Source organism: Rhodnius prolixus, unplaced genomic scaffold (genome assembly GCF_049639745.1).
Source record: "Rhodnius prolixus isolate KJV_2025 unplaced genomic scaffold, Rpr scaffold_9, whole genome shotgun sequence".
NCBI classification, from domain to species: domain Eukaryota; kingdom Metazoa; phylum Arthropoda; class Insecta; order Hemiptera; family Reduviidae; genus Rhodnius; species Rhodnius prolixus.
The window spans coordinates 12,612,393-12,635,493 of record NW_027411604.1 but is presented as its reverse complement, the minus strand read 5'-3'; the positions used below and the strand labels follow the sequence as shown (position 1 = coordinate 12,635,493).

The window sequence follows — 23,101 nt, the reverse complement described above, 5'->3', positions numbered from 1 at the left end:
TGAAAACAATTTACCTTCATCTCAACGGGTTAACCTCTTCAATTACCGCAATCACTAGAACCAATTTCTCTTTTTACGAACATAATTAATGCTCAGTTCGCGAATTTATCCCGTTCAAACTGTAAAACTCAACCAATTTAAACATTAGATTATTATTAATTTTTTTGTAATTAATATTTGATACACGTAATAATTTTGTTCGGTGATTTTCTTACGGTGACGCGCATATCGCCTCGATACACGATCAAAAAAATTAAAAAAATATTTTATTTTATCTCGTTTCAATTTAAAATTAAATTAAATTAGTTTATTTAAACATTGTGTGTAAATTAAAAACCAAGAAAAAGTTGAAGACATAATCCCGGATGCACCACGTACTTCGTACAGAATTTTTTTTTTTTTTTTCTATCAAAGAATTGGAGCGGAGGGCCACGCTATCTGTAGGAAGTTACGAGTTTGACTGGTGTGTAGGTTACACTACCCAACAGACTGTTGTCGTTTTCAGGGTGAGAAAAGCGCGCGCTAGTTGCGCGCCGTACAACACTGCCACCACAAGGGTGGGCGGGAACGTTTTCTGGTAATACAAAGTTACAGAGGCGGCAGTTGACAGCCCCCGCCTGCTCACAGTTCTAAGGATTCCAATTTTTTCTAGTTTTGCGCACTAACTATACTAACTATTTGGAACTTGATATTTATTTTAAAGACCCTATATTTTGTCGTGTAATTTAAAAAAAAAAATTAAATGTCTTATAATTACATTCAGGCAAACCCTTAACCTTCAACTACCACAAATTAGTGTCGCGCACAGAGGCAACAAACAAATATTCTAATCATTTCTCACATAAAACCATTAAATAAAAAATTCCAGGAATAGCTTAGTTAAGTATAAAAAGTTAAGTATAAGAGTTGATTAAACGCCAAAAGGTACGCAAATCAGCAAGAACCCTTAATTTCATACCAGGTATCGAACCCAGACATCTCAAACTATGTGGGCCTCGGCTATTGTGGCGCCTTGTTTAAGTTTTGTATTGATCTTTATAGTTGATTTTGCTAACCCATACGACTACTTACATACCTTTGTACATATTGAACCCCTATAATCTGTACTCTTTAACAAAAACTTAGTTAAGTATAAAAAGTTAAGTATAAGAGTTGATTAAACGCCAAAAGGTACACAAATCAGCAAGAACCCATAATTTCATTCATACTTAATTGATATAATTTTAATAATTTTACTGCATTAATTTTTCATTAATGTTTAGATGTCACAGACCCTAAGCTGGCTATTTTGATATATAAAAAATTTGTTCGAAGTAACCTATCTCATTAACTATCTTCTAACAAAAACTTATGGTTTAAAAAGTTAATTATATGGGTTGATGAACTCTTATACCCTTTTCTTTGGGAGTTCTTTTAAAAGAATGCTTTAGTTGGGGTCCCCAAAGAATCTTCAACTATAATTTTCTTGAGAAACCTTTTTGAATAAAATAGGTAGGCATTTGTACTTAAATAGCAAATTTAATCTGATAATACTGTATTTCCTCTAATGATAAGTAAGAAAAATTAAACGGCGATTGCAATACTTCTCCCTAAAAGTAAAGAGAAATTAAACTTCTAATATGCACGGTTGCAGTACTTTCTCTTAGTAGGTGTAAGGGCATGATGGCACTTTAAAGTTATTTAGGTGAAGCTTTAACCACTTCATCCTTCAAAAATTATATCAAAATCGGACTAAGCGTTATAGAAATATTAGTAATAATAGTTTCAGAGAGGGCCTTAATTGGTATGGGCAAACTCCCCCTTTATGAGGCCCAGCTTCGAGACTTCTAAAAGGATCATCTACATAAAATTCCGCATCGAATGACACCTCATTCATGAAAATCGGTTGGCACGTTTTGGCGCTATGTTATTTACAAAAGAGGTAACAAGAACAATTTTTGAAAATGCCGTTTTCGCTCATTTTCGGCAACTTTTTTCTCGAAATCTACCAGATCTAGGTTATTGCAAAATAAAATTACAGTTATAAAGGAGGATTTTCCCTATATTTTAAAGAAAATTTGGGAATTTTATCTTTTATAGAAAAAGAGAAAAAAAAATTGTCAAAGTTGGGTGTTTTTCAACGTTACGCTTTTTCGTGCACTTTTTTGACGATCAACTCTTATACAACTGTCCGACTGGACAGTTTTAATTAGTGAGTAATTGTTAGTAAGGAATAAAATCGTTTCTATATTCGTAGTTTGATGAAAAGTACGAGTTAAAAAAATGGTGAATTATAGCAGGAGAAATTCGGGTTCGTTCAAATTCGTGCCAAAGATATTGAAAATATTTTAATAAATAATAATAACATTTTCTGTTTAACCGTCTTTAAACCGAGTATTTCCGGAAGTTATAAAAAATAATAATAAAAAAAAACCTTGTAAAAATTATTAAAATTCATCAAACTGTTTCCGTTAAATCTTCATCCGGAGAATTAAGTAGCGAAAACTTTATACATTCAAGAATTTGATGGGTATGTAAGATTATATTTTATTTTGTAGCAGGAAAAGCGGAAATTTTATTTAACTAAGTATTATTTCCGTTGTTAGATAAAGTAAGGAAGACAAATGCTAACGACTTCCTAAATAGCTGGGAGAGTATTTTGTCAATTTAGCTAATAGTTTAGATAGGAGTTGGTTATTTATAATAACACCACTAGCAACACCCATTTCAACCCTAATTTATAAAATAGATGTTTATAAGATTCAGTGTTGTTTTATCGATTATTCTTTCTAAAAAGGGTCATTTTTTTATCGTTTATTTAGTTACAATCAGCGCATTTATTGCGGTATAAATATTAAGGGTAATAGTGCACAATGTCCACAATATACTCAGAGTGAAGAAGTTACCCAATAGTAACGCTCCAACATTTCATTGTCTATGGACTCTCGTCTTCAGAGAGGAGTTCGCGAGGCCACAGTCTTTTAAGATGGCTAAGAGTATTGTCTGTAAATGTACTGGAAGAAAAATGTTGCACCAGGGGATTGTGATGAGATTATACAGGGTGATCCATTTAAAACGCACCAATCGCTAATAACTTTTTAGGAAAGCGGCAATCTGGAAAAACTCATTAAATAAACCATATGTTTTTTAGTTTAGTTTTCAAATTTTCCACCCCCGATGGTGTATCTTCATTTTTGGCAGAGTTACGGCTAAAAAGCTGATTGGGGTTTCATAAGGACCACTGGTTTCTAACAATGATTATGAAAACTACATAAAAAGTTGTGAAAAATGACGTTGACCCTCTTTCGATATCCCTAATATTAGTCGAGAAATTTAAGATCAAAGTTACAATTTTATCTATTCGTGAACGGTTTTCGATATTAATTTTCCACCAGAAATACTCGTTTTGGGAGGTCCTCTGACTACAAAAAAATGTTATTTATGACGCAAAGAACAAAAATAATAATAATTGAAGATTTTAAAGAATGTAGTGTAAAGTGTAGGCCCCAGGTAGGCTCTAATACAAATACATAAGTAAGTCTTTTGTTGTCAAGAGTGATTTTGATCTGTTCTCTCATAGCTTTTTGGTTAAATGTTGTAGAATAAGAAATCCTGCGAGTATAATATAGATATACATCACTTATTTGTAGATTACGAGCAAAGCATATGTGGACCAAAGTGTAAAGGGAGATTAAGCAATAGCCGACCCGGGTACAAATATATACTATACCAAATTGGTACAGTTTATTTGGTACAACGTGGTACAAACGCAAGACAACAAGTTAAAGTGTAGAAGGTACAGAAAGCTTCAGGGTTAGAAAGATTTGAGAAATGAAGATCCTTGTTGTTTAAACGTTATTTTATTTAATCCCAATTAGGTGCAGGCAATCTGAGTCAATAAACCAACAACCATGAAGGCACTATTAAAAACAGGTTGGCACTGATTGTCATATGCGGACGACATCCTGATCATAGAAAAGAGAAATGCTACCCACGGAAGAGTTTTTTGAGGAGTTGGATAAATATGGGCAGAGGGAGAAACGAGGAAAAACCTAAATATTTATTTGAATGCTTTGAAACCACAGCGTGAATGGCACGATTGTAAACAAAAAAGGTTTGAACCAGCTTGAAATACCAGGCGTCCATTGTCACTAAAAATGAGATGAGCACGGAAGTTATTGAATAGACTGCGGCAGGAAATTGTTGCCTATGCGTACTAATAAAGGCTCTACTATACAAGAAACTGTCTGGAGAGGCTAAATTAACAGCAAAACTGTGACCAGACCAACGGTCAGATTCTATACTAACCTTGCTGACTAAAAGCTAACAAATGAAAACCCAAGAAGAGGTTCGGGGAAGAGGAAGGAAACCTCCGCAAAATAAATAAAAGTAGGGAATGGCAAATCGAGCAATGTGAAAGTAAACTAGCTTTGCACGGAGCATATAAATGGTTAGGTCGAGAAAAAATAGCTCACTAGTATCTGAAGTAAGGCTGCCAAAAGAAATATCATATGGGAAGCCAAAGACGACTCCGACATAGAGGATGAAGGATGTCGAAGACAACCTCCGAAGGATGGCATCTCAAGGCTCAAGATCGAGTGGATGAGGCAACGATATTGTAGAATAATATGAGTCTCAACTTAATTTTTACGTTTTGTCAACAGAAAACCAAACCTCTGTAGTATAAATTGTTTTACAAGTAACAATTTAAATTGACTAGTATTTTTAAACAGCATCATTAAAATTCCTGCTTCCTTATTAATAGGGGTAAGAAAAATTCTAGTTGATTAAAAATAAATCTTTTTCCAAACTATAAGAATAATAAAGGAGCGTCAAAAAAAGTAAATAAATTCAATACAGTTAGATACAGTAAAGTAAAATATATAAACCAGAGAACTGTATTTTTCTTGACAAATAATATCAGAAGGTTTATGAAGGAAGTATTCAGGACAGGAAACGAAGGACCTCCTTTTTAACTCCAATTGAAAAAAGAGTCGAGGGGTGCTCAACTAATGGACAGGAACTTTCATTGGGTCCAGGCAGCATCCATTGTGAGAACAGTCTTTAACAGCGACAGGAAGTTTCGAGGATAACAGAATAATGCAGATAATGAATGAACTCTAAAAATAGATTCTTTCAATGAAATGGTGATGAAACTAAAATAAAATTCTGAAATATTTTTCTGTCAATAACAAAAAATAAAGAAATCGAAATGGAGTTAATTGAACATTACAGCATAAATTACATTACTCAAGATTTATAATCACACGTTAAAAAAAGCTTTTTTATAATATACAATCAACTTTATTCATCAATAAATGTAAATAATTAAAATTTCATTTCTACAAGTCAGAATTTTCAAGATTGAAAATTAACACTGATTGTTCGAAACGTAAAAAAAAAAAATTGAAAGTAGATAATTGACCTTTTTATTGGGTTTATGTTTTTCTAACCAGGAAAACTTTTCTATTGTAGCGAAACTCAAAACGTAAAATATTAAATGTGAACAAATAACCAAAAGATTGTATTTAAAATAGACTTACTCTCTTTTTAGTAGTTAAGAATATTTAAATTCAGTCCAACCTTTTAACGTCCTATCAAGAGACAGTTGGGATTTTAAAATATTTATTTAGCAATATAAATTTCAACCAAGCCTTGGATTTTCTTCAACAGAAACTACAAATAATTTAATTATACATTTCAATTAAATTAATGTTAAATAAAATCCTACCTTGTTTAAAAAGATGATTCAGTACCATGAACAGAACTCCAGCCCCAAGTGATAACTGCAGTCTATAAAATAATTCAATAGAAATCACTATTTAACATCAAAAAAACTGAATGTCATGCACTAAGATTCACTTAACAGTAATTACTATAAAAAGAACGAACTTTAACAGTGATCAATAATGCCAAGAAACATTTATGAACTCCAAGTTACGAATACATAAAGTAATACGACCGCCATGACTGATCAGATCATCTGCTGGAAAGGCAAATACGTAATATGCACAGAGTAACCAACTTAACATGAGAACAGAATTACCCAGTTCTAATTAATAGCGACGATACAGATTGGATACAAATTTTACAAAGTACTGGAACGCTCAATATAAATAATCTCTTCAAAAAATCTTACGTCTAAACAACCAAATTAGTACTAATTCTATCAAGAATATTGCTTACCTCGAAGTACTTTTTTCGGGCACATCAACTGCTCCAGTCTTTTGCGACACTAAGTACTTTCTATTTACTTTTGGCTTTTAAAAATACTAAAAGTACAATAGTTGACAAATATGAGTAATTAGCCAGAATTTAAAATTCTAAGTTACACGTTATTCTTCCGCTTCTACCATCGAATCACCATGACTCCTCTTGTATAATATCGGACTAAACTTGTCATTGTGTGAAGACATAGAAATTATTTTATTATCGCTCTAGAAAGTAAGAAATTGTCGCTTTCGAGTGGCCAATTTCTACTGCTCTAGCAAGTGGTCACCTAAAATTAAAAACCGTTTTTTTGGTGAATCTAGGCAGGAATCATAGCAAAAATCATTCTTTTGGTGAACTGTAATAAGAATTCCTACTATTTCCATTCATTTTTGCATCTACTTCAAGATTAAAAGGGCGAGCCAGTCTGTAACATTCTACCCTGCCCTCAATGACGATTAATGCTGCTTAAAAATCATTCTATTGGTGAACTTTGGTAAGAATTTCTACTATTTCCAATCATTTTTGCATCTACGTCAAGATTAAAAGGACGAGCCAGTCTGTAACATTCTACCCTGCCCTCAATGACGATTAATGCTGCTTGAAAATCATTCTTTTGGTGAACTGTAATAAGAATTCCTACTATTTCCATTCATTTTTGCATCTACTTCATGATTTAAGGACGAGCCAGTCTGTAACATTCTACCCTGCCCTCAATGACGATTAATGCTGCTTGAAAATCATTCTTTTGGTGAACTGTAATAAGAATTCCTACTATTTCCATTCATTTTTGCATCTACTTCATGATTTAAGGACGAGCCAGTCTGTAACATTCTACCCTGCCCTCAATGACGATTAATGCTGCTTGAAAATCATTCTTTTGGTGAACTGTAATAAGAATTCCTACTATTTCCATTCATTTTTGCATCTACTTCATGATTTAAGGACGAGCCAGTCTGTAACATTCTACCCTGCCCTCAATGACGATTAATGCTGCTTGAAAATCATTCTTTTGGTGAACTGTGATAAGAATTTCTACTATTTCCATTCATTTTTGCATCTACTTCATGATTTAAGGACGAGCCAGTCTGTAACATTCTACCCTGCCCTCAATGACGATTAATGCTGCTTGAAAATCATTCTTTTGGTGAACTGTAATAAGAATTCCTACTATTTCCATTCATTTTTGCATCTACTTCATGATTTAAGGACGAGCCCGTCTGTAACATTCTACCCTGCCCTCAATGACGATTAATGCTGCTTGAAAATCATTCTTTTGGTGAACTGTAATAAGAATTCTTACTATTTCCATTCATTTTTGCATCTACTTCATGATTTAAGGACGAGCCAGTCTGTAACATTCTACCCTGCCCTCAATGACGATTAATGCTGCTTGAAAATCATTCTTTTGGTGAACTGTAATAAGAATTCCTACTATTTCCATTCATTTTTGCATCTACTTCATGATTTAAGGACGAGCCAGTCTGTAACATTCTACCCTGCCCTCAATGACGATTAATGCTGCTTGAAAATCATTCTTTTGGTGAACTGTAATAAGAATTCCTACTATTTCCATTCATTTTTGCATCTACTTCATGATTTAAGGACGAGCCAGTCTGTAACATTCTACCCTGCCCTCAATGACGATTAATGCTGCTTGAAAATCATTCTTTTGGTGAACTGTAATAAGAATTCCTACTATTTCCATTCATTTTTGCATCTACTTCATGATTTAAGGACGAGCCCGTCTGTAACATTCTACCCTGCCCTCAATGACGATTAATGCTGCTTGAAAATCATTCTTTTGGTGAACTTTAATAAGAATTCCTACTATTTCCATTCATTTTTGCATCTACTTCAAGATTAAAAGACGATCCAGTCTGTAACATTCTACCCTGCCCTCAATGACGATTAATGCTGCTTAAAAATCATTCTTTTGGTGAACTGTAATAAGAATTCCTACTATTTCCATTCATTTTTGCATCTACTTCATGATTTAAGGACGAGCCAGTCTGTAACATTCTACCCTGCCCTCAATGACGATTAATGCTGCTTGAAAATCATTCTTTTGGTGAACTGTAATAAGAATTCCTACTATTTCCATTCATTTTTGCATCTACTTCATGATTTAAGGACGAGCCAGTCTGTAACATTCTACCCTGCCCTCAATGACGATTAATGCTGCTTGAAAATCATTCTTTTGGTGAACTGTAATAAGAATTCCTACTATTTCCATTCATTTTTGCACAGTTTGGTCTGAACTTTTGTACCGTCACCACGCTACTTTTTGCTCTCTCGTTTTTATTAAGTTTTTAGTGTTATAAGTAATTTTCTGCAATTTATTTTTCACCTGTGTGCCCGTGAAAGTGTGCAGTTTTTACCGAATAGATTGTTTACACTCGCTAAAAGTTTCTGTAAGCTTGAATAAAGTGGACAGTGAAGTTATTTAACTCAATCTAGTTACGAGACAGGTAAGAGATAACTGTGGTCAGGTGTCAGTGGTGGGGTGCGCATGTGCATTATACGACAACTGATAACGCTCTCACTGCTGTGGCATTCAGTACTCTCTTAATCTTATTAAGGGCGTATTACTTTTTCCAATTTTGTTTTTATTGCTTTTTTGCTTTCGTTTCGCACTGATTGTAAATTGAAGATGGTGGTGTGCCCTGCATGTAATAGTACGGTTACAAGGGATGATAAGAAATCACTCACCTGCTCTAATGTGCAGTGTAAAGCTATTTATCATAGCAAATGCTGCAATTTGAAAGATAAGGATGTTGATAACCTTATAGCCTTAAATAAGACGTGGATTTGCCCTGCTTGTGACACGGCTAAGAAAAATTTTCCACACAGCGAAAGGCCTGTTACACCATCGGAGGCCTCTGCAGCTTCCTCTTTAAATGATGAAAGTGTACGTAAGCTCTGGGAGGTATTGAAGGAGTTGGCTGAGGAGGTTAGATTGATGAAGGTTAGGCTTCCGGATTCAGGCTGTGATTTCAAAGATATCAAGTCAACACTTGACAAGCAAGCTGAACTCAGTTTCGAAAATTCTGAGAGGCTTAAGAAGCTTGAGAATCTGCTTGAGACTCAAAATAAACAAATTGAGCTTCTCTCCTCCGAGAATTGCACTTTAAAAAAGAAAGTCTCCGCTCTTGAGGTTAGAGTGAACACGAGTGAGCAGCGACTTCTCAGGAATACTATTGAGATTCGAGGTATTCCTTCAAAACAAGAGGAGGTGCCTGCTGCTGTTGTGGTGAGTGTTTGCGCTGGTCTAGGCCTAAAGATTAGCTCTGACGACTTGGACCACGTTGAGCGGCTTGGTCCGAGGCGGGACGGCGCCCCTGGAGCTGTTGTGGCCCGGTTCGTTAGGCAGTCTCTGCGGGACGAGGTGGTACGCCAGAGGAGAATAAAGAGGGATTTCTCCACTCGTCATCTTGGCTACCCTGATAGTGACTCTCGTGTTTACGTCGGAGATGCGATGACCGCTACTAACAGGCATTTGTATTGGCTGGCTCGACAGAAGAGATCTGCGGACAAAGTTAAATACGTCTGGTTTAGTGGTGGTCGGGTGAAGTGCCGTCGGGGTGATGGCCTTCCGGTCGTCGTCATCAATAGTCCAGAGGACTTGGATGTTTTTCCCTGACCCATTTTTTCTGTTCACTTTTTCTCTCAATTTCATTTAAAGACCTTATTTTCATTTATTTTGTTCTATAAAGTGGTTTTTCTGTTTGGTTTTATGCACCTATTTTCACATTATTTATGTAAATCTTTTCTTTTTAACTTTTTATATAGCAAAGATGTTTTAATTATTTTGTTCTTTTTATCTTTCTTAATTTTTCAATTTTCAAATAAGTGGATTCAGTCTCATTTACAGACCTTATTTTCATTTATTTTGTTCTATAAAGTGGTTTTTTTGTTTGGTTTTATGCACCTATTTTCACATTATTTATGTAAATCTTTTCTTTTTAATTTTTTATATAGCAAAGATGTTTTAATCATTTTGTTCTTTATCATTTTCAATTTTTCAATTTTCAAACAAGTAGATTTAATCTCATTTACAGACCTAATTTTCTTTTATTCCTTTGATAAAGTAGTTTTTATTTGGTTTTTTTGTTCTTATTCTTATATTATATGTGCAATTTTTTTCTTTGAACCTTTCTATTTACAATGGTGTCATTATTATGTTCTTTTTATCATTTTCAATTTTTCATTTTTCAAACAAGTGGAAGATACACTTCTTTTTTGTACAGCAGCAGTTTTCCCTCTTGATTTATATCCTTCCTGCTCCTTAAATGACTAATGCCCTGACCTCCTGCCACGTCAACGCTCAATCCCTCCTTGCACATTATGATGAATTCCTACAGTATTTCCTTGATAATTTCTATCACATTATAGCAGTTTCCGAAACCTGGCTTAAACCCTACATTCCTTCCTCGCAAGTTTCCATTCCTAATTTCACCTTCTTGCGTTGTGACAGAGAAGACCGTACCGGTGGAGGTGTGGGTCTCTTTGTTCATGATAGCCTGAAGGCTAGACTCCTTGCTCATTCCCCTTCCTCCGAATCCCACCAACCTGAATATATGTTTGTCGAAATATCTTCTCCTCTTTCTTCTTCTCCCCTCCTTTTTGTTGTTGTTTACCGTCCCCCCCGAGTTCCTTTTGACCTATCCTTTGAATCTCTCCTCTTTGAGCTTGTCCCTGCTTACTCTCATATAATCCTTGCTGGCGATTTCAATTCCAATCTGCTTGTCGAGTCCACTGAAATGTTATACCTTACAAATCTTTTCTATTCCTTGAATCTTTATGTAGTTCCTTACTCTCCTACTCATCACACATATTCTTCCGATACCTGGCTTGACCTTTTCATTATAGACTCCCAAGATAAACTTCTGTCCTCGTCGCAGCTCCCTGTATCTTTCCTATCCGCTCACGATCTCATTCAAATAACTTATAATTTACATACCCCACCTTTTGTTCCTAGGACCTTTTCCTTTCGCCATCTTGATTCCCTCTGTTTTGAACCATTAAAAACTGACCTTGAAACCCTTCCTTTCGAAACTTTATTTTATACCGACTCTATTGATACCAAGGTTGAAATCCTAACACATCACCTCCTTAACATCTTAGACTCCCATGCTCCCATTAAAACCTGTCATGTTCGACGTCCTCCTGCACCCTGGCTTACACCGGAGCTCAAGGACATGATGAGGAGAAGAGAGGCAGCCAGGAGGAGGTTTAGACGCACGCGTTCTCCTCATGACTACTCTCTGTATAAGCTCCTGCGTAACCTTACTCTGGCCTCTGTCCGCCGAGCCAAATCCCTTCATATTCACTTATCTCTCTCCAATGCTCCTGATTCCAAATCGAAATGGGCTATCCTTCGTAAGCTTTCCCTCTGTAGATCTAATCGCTCCTGCCCCATTTCAATATCTCCTGATGACCTGAACGTCCACTTCACTTCCTTCTTAACCAATGCCTCTTGTAATGTTCCTGCTCTCATTTTACCCTCCTTTGATCCTAACAATTTTTTTTTCCATCATATTACTCCTGAAGATCTCCTAACCTCAGTTCTGAAATCCCGTACAAATGACTATGGCCCTGACAACATTCCTGTTAAATTAATTAAAGCCTGCCTCCCAGCGATATTGCCAGTCCTTTACCATATTTATAATTTCTCCCTTCAGAATTCTATTTTCCCATCCTGCTGGAAAACAGCCCTAGTCCGTCCTCTAAATAAAATCTCAAATCCCACCTCTCCTATTGATTTTCGTCCCATCTCTATTTTATCAAATTTCTCCAAACCCTTTGAACGTTTAGTGCAATCCCAGCTTTCTAATTACCTCGAACAAAACAATCTCCTTAATCCACTCCAATCTGGCTTTCGTCCTTCTTATTCCACTCATTCTGCACTCTTGAAAATTACCCATGACTTGCAGACGGCTATTGACGACCAAAAACTTACCATCCTTATACTCCTAGACTTCTCCAAAGCCTTTGATACCGTTGACCATCATATCCTGCTATCTAAACTACAATCCCTCTCTTTTTCCAATAGCACCCTCCGTTGGTTCCAATCCTTCCTGTCTAATCGTTCCCAATTCGTTGTCACTCCCGATAGTAATCCTTCTTCACTTCTTCCTTTGTCACGCGGTGTACCTCAAGGTTCTTCCCTATCTCCCACCCTCTTCTCAATTTACATCAATGACCTTCCTCTTTCCATCTCTCATTCCCAGTATCACCTCTATGCTGATGATTTTCAGATTTACATATCCTTTTCCCCGTCGGATTTGTTTGAAGCTGTATTTAAACTTCAAGAAGACCTCAATAACATCTCAGCATGGGCCACGAACAATAAGCTTACCCTGAATGTAGAAAAGACCAAAGCTATAGTTATTGGCTCCAACCCACTCCTTAAATCATTGGCTCCTCTTCCTAATCTTTTCCTTTACAATACCCCAATAAAATATTGTTCCTCTGTGAAAAACCTTGGTATCACTTTCGATCAAAACCTATCCTGGAAAAACCATGTTTCCCAAATCTCTCGCCGTTCCATCCATATCCTTAAGCAGTTTAATAGTTCCCGTCACCTTTTTCCAATTAAGACCCGGCAACTCCTAGTTTCCTCTCTTATATTCCCCCATTTCGACTATGGTTGTTTAGTGTATGGCGGTCTATCTGGTGATATTGAAGCTAAGCTTAAGCGCCTCATGAACTGCTTCATAAGATTTATTTTCAGCATTTCCAGAGACTCTCGCATTTCGCACTGCTACGATGAGTTGAAGTGGCTTTTTCCTGTCTATCGCCGCCAATATTTTTTGGCTTCTTTCCTTTTTCAAGTCATCCAGTCTCAAAGGCCTTCCTATATTTTTCAACTCCTTAAGTTTAAATCCTCCATCCATTCCCGTAACACTAGATCTCGCTCATCTGATCTTTATATTCCCTCTCACCGTACCTCATCCTTTGACAAGTCCTTCCTCATACGTGCTACCTCTCTATGGAACTCCTTGCCTTCATCTGTCCGCCATGCTCCTACCCTATCCATCTTTAAATCCCGTCTATTCAGTTATCTCCTTTCTATTCAGCTTCCTCCGAAATTCTAATTGTTTTAATTCATTTCCTTAATTTCTGCTGTTTTATTATTTTATTTTTACTTTCATTTTCACTTTTGTAAATATTTATTTATTTATTTAATTTCTGTATAATCACAGGCCAAACTATTAAGGCCTCTATTTGTACCTGTATTTATTCTTAGGGGACAATTGTCCCAGAATAATAAATTTCTTTTCTATTCTATTCTATTCTATTCTACTTCATGATTTAAAGACGAGCCCGTCTGTAACATTCTACCCTGCCCTCAATGACGATTAATGCTGCTTGAAAATCATTCTTTTGGTGAACTTTAATAAGAATTCCTACTATTTCCATTCATTTTTGCATCTACTTCAAGATTAAAAGACGAGCCAGTCTGTAACATTCTACCCTGCCCTCAATGACGATTAATGCTGTTTGAAATCATTCTTTTGGTGAACTGTAATAAGAATTCCTACTATTTCCATTCATTTTTGCATCTACTTCATGATTTAAGGACGAGCCAGTCTGTAACATTCTACCCTGCCCTCAATGACGATTAATGCTGCTTGAAAATCATTCTTTTGGTGAACTGTAATAAGAATTCCTACTATTTCCATTCATTTTTGCATCTACTTCATGATTTAAGGACGAGCCAGTCTGTAACATTCTACCCTGCCCTCAATGACGATTAATGCTGCTTGAAAATCATTCTTTTGGTGAACTGTAATAAGAATTTCTACTATTTCCATTCATTTTTGCATTTACTTATGTTTACTTAGGATAAGTTAATATGCCTAAACCTATTAAAATGCTGTTTGCTCGTGATCTACTTCGTGAGGGCGAGATATAATAGATAGCGAAATGTTTCATCCTGATATACATATTCCACTTTATCCTTGCTGCTTGTACCCAATAATGCACTGATTGGAACTAAATAAATAACTTAAAAGTAAATAAAATTAAAAAAGTAATGTTCAGATCTTTTATTTCTATTAAGAAGGTGAAAGCGATTTTTTTTTTTGCATTTTTCTGGAGAAAGAGTAAATCAAAATGTCAATTTTATAAATGAACATATTGTACACACGTAAATCTTGACAGAAAACCTTCCAAACAAAATAGTTCATGAATAGTGATTGTTGGTTTGCTGCAATAAATATTGACTTATCTGAGAATACAACTAGAAAACTAGGTGGACGTGCTCTACATTAAGTAACCCTCATTGTATTTTACTTAGACTACGGGTTGAAGTTGCCTGGAAAATTTACAATAATAATTCTATATTTTATTTTATGACAATAAAGACAATTTCCATTCTGAACAATTTTCTCTTAATACACTATCCTGATGAGGTGGGTGTGGGTATAGTTTTTCCATCATTGCTTACTTCAAATGTATTTATTTTAAGATGCAATCCATTATATTAAAATTATAATAAAAAATTGGGTTATTAATAATAGTAAAATTGGTAAATCAGATACCGTGTGGTCTTAAATTTTCATAAATAGTAAGATGAATGAACTCATCGCATTGAAATTACATTTTAGAGCATAGATTACCAAATTTTTTAAGGTCGCCATCCTCTGCAAATGTATTTTATGGCGAAAATCGAAGGTACTACACTTTTGTACATTCTTGACACCAATACTCAGCAAGCTGTGGCAAATATGGGATCATTAAATATTAAATACCTAAAATTACCCAACAATCACAAACTTAAACTGGACTGAATTTGAGAGCATGAAGAATATTTTTTTTTAAAGAAGGATGTTCATAGTTTTACATGTATACTATTCCATGTAGACTTATTATTTCTGAATTAAAATTGTATGGTTAAGATGATATAAAAGATGATTAGGATGAAAATGCACATGAATTTATTTAATTATTACACTTAGGTACTAATCTTACTTTAAAAAATGTAATACTACTACTAGATCAAAATTTCAGGTTTTTGAAAAAAAACAGCTTTAAATTGCATTATTTTAAAAGTTTTTTATTTTTTAATATATATTTTTTTTGTGCACTGTAAAAGTTCCCGGCGCCAATAACATTATATATGGACGTGTCTTAAGTACAATAAAAATAAATAATCAGACAGCCAATTCAGGCTAATTCCCTTCATTGAAAATTCAAAATTAGTTTAAAAGTAATATATAATTGTAATATCACAGTTGTTTCCTAAGTTTTTTCTTACAAATAAACCTTAGAGTTTTGCTCTGTTCATAACATTCTGATTATTTAAGTGGTCATTATATTCTTAAGAATGATTTGAATTTAATTTTGTTTGCATGATATTTAACTTGGTGCTCCATGCCAAAAAACTGTATTTAAGTGTTATCTAGTGGCGATCTATAGAACTAAAGTTCATTAGTAGGTAAAGTGTTATTGGTCAGCACTTTTTAATAAGTAATAATCTGTTCATGCCCTTTAACTTTTTTTTTTTAATTTAAAGGTGGCATAAGACGATAAAAAAGTGGTTTAATTAATAACATCAATGAAGTTTCATTTGCTAGTAGTATCCTAATTTAAAACAAAAACTGTTTTGCAGCTTTCAAAAATTGTTATATGAATTCAAGGTTGTGTAAAATGATCATATTGCGGTCGAATAGTTTTAGCAAACTTTAATTTGTTTATAAACTATTGTTTTATGAATTTAAGGTTGAAAATTTAAGGTATTGCAGAATTAACAAACTTTAGTCTGTTTAAATTATAGAGATTGAATAGATGGAATAAAATAGATGGAATCAGAAATTAAAGCAACAGAAAATCATCCCACCCTTAACAAGTAGTCTGAGTAAGTAAAGGAATTATTGACTTATGTAAAAACAATCTCCTTATAATTGCTAAGTTCAGGATCTATTTTACTAGCCTATGTCTGTACCAAGTAAAATAGGTTTTGTACAGGGCAAATGAAAGAACTGTTAAGAACTTCTTTTTTTTCAATTTTCTTTTAAAAGAAGTAAACTTTTATAAACAAACGGATTTCTTAATTAGTATGCGCTAATAATAAGATACAAATGTAAGTTAAAAAAATCCATTAATGACTTTTACTAATCTTGAAGAAAAGGGAATAATTTACTGGTCCAATGTAAAATTCATGTTCTTTAATAAACAATACGCTGAATTACATTTTTTAGGAAGAGGCCCTTTTAACAATTAGACAGAAGATTTAGGCCATTTAAGTTTTTGAAAATTTAAATTAAATAAAAGCAATTAGCAATACAGTACATCATAACATTACTCTTGCTTATTAATTATAGGCTTATAAATTGTGGTACTTAGCTTAGTTTTTTTAACTATAATACTGTAAATAATATCTGAATTTTCAAATATTTTAAATACAATAGAATATATTTAAACTTGATTTGTGTGGCTAAACATTCGAGTGTCTCTACTCCAGACCATAGAGAGGCTATTTAGTAGAACAAAAACTTCTACAAGTACATTTATCTGCTATCTAGCGACAGTTAATAGAACTACAGTTCTTTAGTAGTTTATAAAAACGCCACTAGAGAGCAATAATAGCAACGGCATGAATCAAGTTAAAGTAATTCTTTTACTTTTTTATTTTAAAAGTAGGTACGTCGATAAAAAATGTGATGTACAATTTTTATTTTCTTTTGAAGGGTTTTAAATTAAAAAGTGCTTGCAGTTTGTCTTTAAACAATAATTATGATTTCCAGAGTAGGAAAACTGAAAGTATTAAATTCGATTAGTAAGCTTTAGTTAAATCTGTTTCATTCTTATAAATGGGCATTTTTTTAGTGTTTTTAAGAAATGTTTTGTTTTGTTTTTACAAAAAAAAATCTTAAATTTAATAACTACTAACTTTTCTCGTCAACAATCCGCCGGTGTGTATCAAAGAATTAATTTTGGGCACAAAACATCTCGCCCGCGCCTGCCTTTCACAAGGTGAAATCACGGGTTGATTGGCAGGTCAGAATTCGTACTATATGGGGATCTCCAGCATGAAAATAAAACAGTACACCATGAATATTTTTGGTTCTAGGACGGGGCTCCTTAGGAGAGAAGACACGGACCATAACCACTATTCTCATGAATGTAACACTATGAACTCTATTACAGTTTTTATTAATTATCTTTTATAAAAGCCGTATATTTTCTTAGAATCATAAGCAACAAGCCTGCAAGTAGACATATAAAATTATACTTTAGGGAACGACCTAGATGTGGATTCCCTTGCGGAGATGTTGAAGTAATTTAAATTAATAATATTAACAAATATATTTTAATTACTTCAATATATCGTTAACCAATCAATGGACACAACTTCCTAATAAGATTCATAGAAATCTAACGCTTTTCTTAATGAATCTTGACTCTAAAATAAAATAAATGTTGCAAGAACCATTTACTAGATTCAGGGCAGACTATTATCACTTTCCACCTTATGAGGCCAGCCTTAAAGAGGGTAATTCAGATTTCTTTAGGTGAGAGTTATAGAGAAACTAATTAGGATTTGATCAATTAAATGGCATTCACTGAACTGTGCGATATGGAGTAGTAACAAAATATAATGTTAGCATTATTTATGTCTTTACAAAATGTTGTATAAGTTGAATTTAAGGTCGAGTTAAAATTGTTAAGATCTGCTGTATGTGAAGTTTCACAGTATTTCAAACTAAGATTGGTTTTTGAAACCTAATGTTTACTAATACTTATGCATAAAACGTTAAAAATATTAAATGTTCTAGAAAAAAAAAAATCTTCCGATGTCGTTAAATTTATTAAATGCATCAACAATGAGAATTCTATTTGCTATTTTTCGGTGAGGTATCTGTTGGAACAAAAACATTTTTCGACTTAGAAAATTACCCGTGGCCATTTTTTTTATACGATCTATTTTTATTTATTGCATACTGCCAATTTCATAATATCTTTCCTTCAATTCTTCTCTTTACTTTCCAATAATTTAGCTACAGTTTTGGTGCAACTGGATTGAAGCTCTGCTGCTTCCTTAAAATATTTTTCTGTAACCTTATTTCTACTCATTTCTTCAATTTGTTTTTTCGGTATCTCTTGTATTTTTAGCTCTTGAGTTAAACCTCTAATATGGGATGTTTTTAGTGCACCATTTTCAGGTGAACTGTTACGTGCTTCTGTATTTCCTATAAACATGTTTGAATTGAAAAATGTATTACCACACGTTTGTTCTTCTTTGTCAATTTCTAGTCGTTCCTGTATTTTCTTTTCTCCTTCATTATCAGATTTATTTAAATTATAACTCATAGTACTTTTAGCTGCATCCATTCTCACCATTTCTGCATTTATGTTAGCTTTATTTAATAAGTTATCTTCTTGCTCAACATCTTTACCACTTTGTAAATTAAAAATTTTAAAATTGTTTTCATTACTTAACTTTTCATCTATCTGTTTAGCCAGACATTGCCATAAACGGTTCTCAACTTCTTTAACTTTCTTACTGTCAAAGTCTTCTGAAGGGATATTTAAATAAGTTCCTTTAGTAAATTTTCTTGGTCCAATAATTTCTTCAAAAGGCATTTGTAATTGTTTTATTATACTTTTGGTATTGTACAGATCAAACTGTTCTTGTCCTTGTGGTTCATGTTCCTTATTCTCATTTTTGGGCTGGACAGCATTACCAAGATCCATGTCTGCTAAAATTTTCTTCACTTTATTTCCTAGTAGTTCATGGTCATGCTTTTCACGTTTCTTTTTCTCTTCTATCTGTTTTAATAATGCTTCTTTTTCATCTTCACTTAACCAACTTTTAGCATTGAAATATTGTTCCTTTCTTAAATTTTCCTCTTGCTTTTTTCCCTCTAATTTTTTATCTTTTATTTCATATTTTGAAGGAGAAATGGTTGTTTTATCAAAGTTGAACATTACCGATTTGTCTTGTTAACTATCCACACTTTCGATATTACTACAGTAACTTGACAACTATTGACTTTCCTTAATTAATTTTACATTTTTCCAGACAACTGTTTAATGAAACCCTAACATTACCATGGAAAAAGTAATAAAATTTCTTGATATAGAAAACAATATTTAAGTAAATTTTGTTGAAAAACTTTGATGGAGTTACCCCTCTAACTCTGACCACGAAGAGCTGGCGACTGTACGTAGAGGGCTACCTAAGATCTTTCGATACTTAGTTTTTAATTCACATAGATCATAGATCATTTTATAATCTGATAAAAGCATGAATCAAAGTAAAAGAAACCCTTTTAACAAACTTTGGTAAACTGAACAGATTAAGGTTGAGGACTTATAAGGAGAACACATATTTATTAGACTACAGTAAATACTATGTTGTCCACTGTTTTAAGGCTGCTCATCTTGTTTAAGCTGATGTTTCAGGTTACATCTGCTTCCTTCTTTAAAGCGAGAATTTTGAATAGAATTTGAAGTTGCAGAATAAAGTAAAATCCTCTACGATCTAAATAAAAACTATTATGGCCCCCTTAAATTTCAGTGTTTGTGCTCAGATTGTAGGCGCTTGAGATGTGTTCAATGTTGACGTACCAATGTGTATAATTAACAGTGAATAATATTAATAATTGTTTTGTAAAAATTCAATTTTGAGACATTTAATCATTGAGACCTAACCTTCCAGTATACTTAAAAAATTGTATGTTACAAGTATAAAATGCAGATCAAATTTTTAATTTCTCTTTTAATGAAACAACTATAAGTTTATTAGGTTCCGAGATTTTACTCATTTCTCAGCGAGTTGTTGTATTGAAACGATTAAAATAATCATTATTTGGAAAATTATCTGTGTCCATTTTCTTCATAGATTTTCTTTGCATTGCTTGCTCTGCTGCCAGTTTCAGGTTTTCTTCAAAAATTTTTCTATTTATATCTTTCTTTTGCTGCGAAGCCTGTAATTCAGCTGCAGTTTTTTCATTGTTTTGAAGCTCAGCTAGTTTATTCCAATGTTCTTCTGATGCTTTTTCAGCATTTTTACGCACTTCTAGTTCTTCAATTTGTTTTTTCTGTATAGCGCGTATTTTAAGCTTTTCTTCTTCACTTAAGCCTCTAAAATTGTACGTTTTTTGTATATTATGTCCAATGCAACTTGTACTTTCTGGATTTTCTGCAAACATGCCACATGTTTTAAATCGCGCTTGTTCATTCTCGATATCTTGTTGTTTCTGAAGTCTTCTCTTTTCCCTTTCGCAATCAGCTTTGTTTAAATTGTACTCCATTATACTTTTTGCAGTTTGTGTCCTTTTAAATTTGTCATGTCCTAAAGCTTCAATGTCAATTTTTTCTTCTTTCATAAAGTCTTTATCACTGTCTAAGTGGGTAATATTTTTATTAGTTATATTTTCGTTTTCCTCTTTAGCCTGAAATTGACCTATTTGTTTGCTAAATGCTTTAACTTTCTCACCATCACAGTCTTCTGAAGGGAATTTCAAAAAAGAGCCATCAGTTGATTCACTTGGTGAGTGAATTTCTTCAAAACGCTTTTTTGGATCGTTCAGATCAAATTCTCTTGATTTATGTTTTTGTTGTTCAGTCAATCTGTAAACGTCTATTTCTCTGGCTAATTCTCTTTTCTTATTGTCCTTTTGTGCCTGAAGAGCGTTAGTGCGATCTTGTTCTGCTAATATTTTTTTATATTCTGCCTCTTCCTTTTCTTCTTCAAGCTTTTTACGTTCCTTCTTCTCTTGTATCTGCTTTAATAGTGCTTCTTTATACTCTTCCATTATTTGATTTTTAGCATTGAAAAATCGTTCCATTCTTACATACTCACTTTAGTTCACTTCCTTTATCTGATACTTATTTCAGATTTAATTTTTTTTTTAATATATATTTCAGTTTTAGACACCTTTTTTTTCTATATCATTTCAATTTCCACAGTAACAAAACCCATGTTTTATTTTTCATCATAATTTTTCTAGAGCAATTAATAATATTTAGTATCCATAGAATGTATTTAGTTACAAATTTCATTGCCCCCTCACCATAAAAAATACTACTTAATATTTACAGTTCTGAAACATTTTACTTACACCTAACATTCTTAACCCTTAAACAATAACTAGTTTCATTAATTTTTATTCCTTTTTTTTTACAAAAAGTTTGCAATACATTTACATTTTGATAACCTACAACACACCATGTAACCTTCCTTACTCAGTCAGCAAGTGTAGTACGAGGCGGTAACGTGAATTCAAAATTTCTACACCTTAATCTACTTTTGATATAAATTAAACTACCTTAGAATATAAATGTGTGCTGGATAAAATCAAAGATATTTTAAAATCTTAAATTTTATGCTTAATGATCTTAAAGGTATTCAAGCAACACTATGAATACATTGGTATGAACTCTAATGTAACTTTAATTACAGATGTTATTGCTCATTTAAAAATTTGTGTTTTAACTAAACAAAATGGGTGTAACTGAAGGTGTAGTTCCTAGCCAAGATTTATGAATAGGCATTAGTGTCTTCTTCCAAATCTTTTACTTTTACAAACCTCCTAATCAAACACGATCAGTCTGATGCTCAAAAAATGTTTTTTAGTGGAACACCTCTTATTATTTTAACATTCAAAAATTCTACTCCCTAAAGTGGGAATTAAATATGTCACTAAAATGGTGAGTTTTCTTGAAAACATAAATACAAATTTCATAAACTGAAACCAGTTTTAAAAACTGGCTCTAGCAAGTTTCTGAATTCTTAGATACTGATATCTCTACTAATGCTTTTAGTACGAAACCTAATTTGGCCATGATCATTTTAACCATCACTCGTCCATGGCGCTATGATCCTAACCTCAAATGTCTCGACTATTTGTATATTTCTAGTTTTCTACCAGTAATCAATTTTCAGCAAGTAGCTGCTCGGTTCCAAGGCTCAGTCGTCTGGCCATCTTATTCTTGGCCTTCTCTTTCAGTCGTTTGCAGCTAAATAAGGAGTTTCTTCGTGGCTTATTATAGCTACATAACTAAAAAGTATATTTTTCTGTTTGATCCTGGGTGCCGAAAAAGTTTCAACGATGAGAGGAATATTCAATTTTCATTCTGTCAAGTTATTTTCCGTAAACTTTTCCACTTTATAAAAAGTGTTAAATTTCTTGTGTCTTATTTTTGTTAGTATCTTGTAGAATATTCTCGCTTACGTGAATATTTGATTTAATTTGGAAATAGTCAGTCAGATGGTATGTTGTCATGCAGAGTGTCATCTTGACTCCTATTCTAATAACGTAGTCAATGTTCTTGAATACCTTTTGAGTACACTGAGGCATTTATGTACTTACCCCAGTGCCAACGGTCATTCTGAATTGGAATAACCCAACATAGTCCGGTCTTAATGTTACTGATGGTAACTTTCCTTCCAATTTTCTCGGTATCAGTGAACTTGTTTCTTGACACATGTTACTAAATTGTTCAATATTCTCTTTCCAGGAGAGCCTACAGTATAGTACTACGTTCAGAAATATTGGATCATTTTTTTAAATTCTTACTGAAAGAATTTAAAGTATTCTGAGTTTTCTCCTGGTTCAGTAAAAATTCACTCGAATCCAAACATTCTTTCAACCAAAACTGATTTACCTCTGCCTCAGGTATTGCTTCTCCCTTATTCTCCTGTTCAAAATCAATGTCGTGACACCCAAACATTCTTCTTTAATTCTTGTTGGAAATCAAGTGCCAACGTTTGTATTATTAATAAAATAGGTGGCTCTAGAACTGATACTAGTATTGTACCTCGTTATATTTGCCCTTGTACGAAACAACTATTATTTGTTCATCATTTTGAGTTCATATTGCTTCACCGTCTTATTCTTTCACAAATTTCCAAGTTGTTTCTCGTAGTAATGTTCATTACTACCTTTTCGAAAGT

At 33.4% G+C, this 23,101-nt stretch overlaps 3 protein-coding genes across 4 annotated transcripts in view; 1 reads left to right on the top strand and 2 right to left on the bottom strand.

Annotated features, from left to right (window-relative positions):
- Window positions 1-6,032, bottom strand: part of LOC141453907 (uncharacterized) — a 637,650-nt gene extending 631,618 nt beyond the window's left edge. Inside the window, exon 1 of one of the 2 annotated variants that reach the window (XM_074127531.1) lies at window positions 5,711-6,032. Coding sequence is in view for 1 of the 2 variants with exons in the window: in XM_074127530.1 (XP_073983631.1) it covers window positions 15-20 (6 nt within the window). In the remaining variant the exon portion in view is untranslated. Of the gene's footprint in view, window positions 1-14; window positions 477-5,710 lie in introns of those variants that run through there. The other variant, XM_074127530.1, reaches the window with a different exon arrangement.
- A 2,405-nt stretch (window positions 6,033-8,437) lies between these two features.
- Window positions 8,438-12,365, top strand: LOC141453970 (uncharacterized). The gene has a single exon (XM_074127661.1). The coding sequence runs from the start codon at window positions 8,843-8,845 to the stop codon at window positions 9,830-9,832; it is 990 nt and encodes a 329-aa protein (XP_073983762.1). The 5' UTR covers window positions 8,438-8,842; the 3' UTR covers window positions 9,833-12,365.
- A 7,340-nt stretch (window positions 12,366-19,705) lies between these two features.
- On the bottom strand, window positions 19,706-21,332 carry LOC141454726 (RIB43A-like with coiled-coils protein 2). Its single transcript, XM_074129295.1, has one exon. It carries the CDS (start codon window positions 20,991-20,993, stop codon window positions 19,971-19,973), a length of 1,023 nt encoding a protein of 340 aa, XP_073985396.1. The 5' UTR covers window positions 20,994-21,332; the 3' UTR covers window positions 19,706-19,970.
- Between the last annotated feature and the right edge of the window lie 1,769 nt (window positions 21,333-23,101).

Coding starts and splice junctions, on each gene's coding strand:
- LOC141453970 (XM_074127661.1), top strand. CDS start 8,843: ATGGTGGTGTGCCCTGCATGTAATAGTACGGTTACAAGGGATGATAAG.
- LOC141454726 (XM_074129295.1), bottom strand. CDS start 20,993: ATGGAACGATTTTTCAATGCTAAAAATCAAATAATGGAAGAGTATAAA.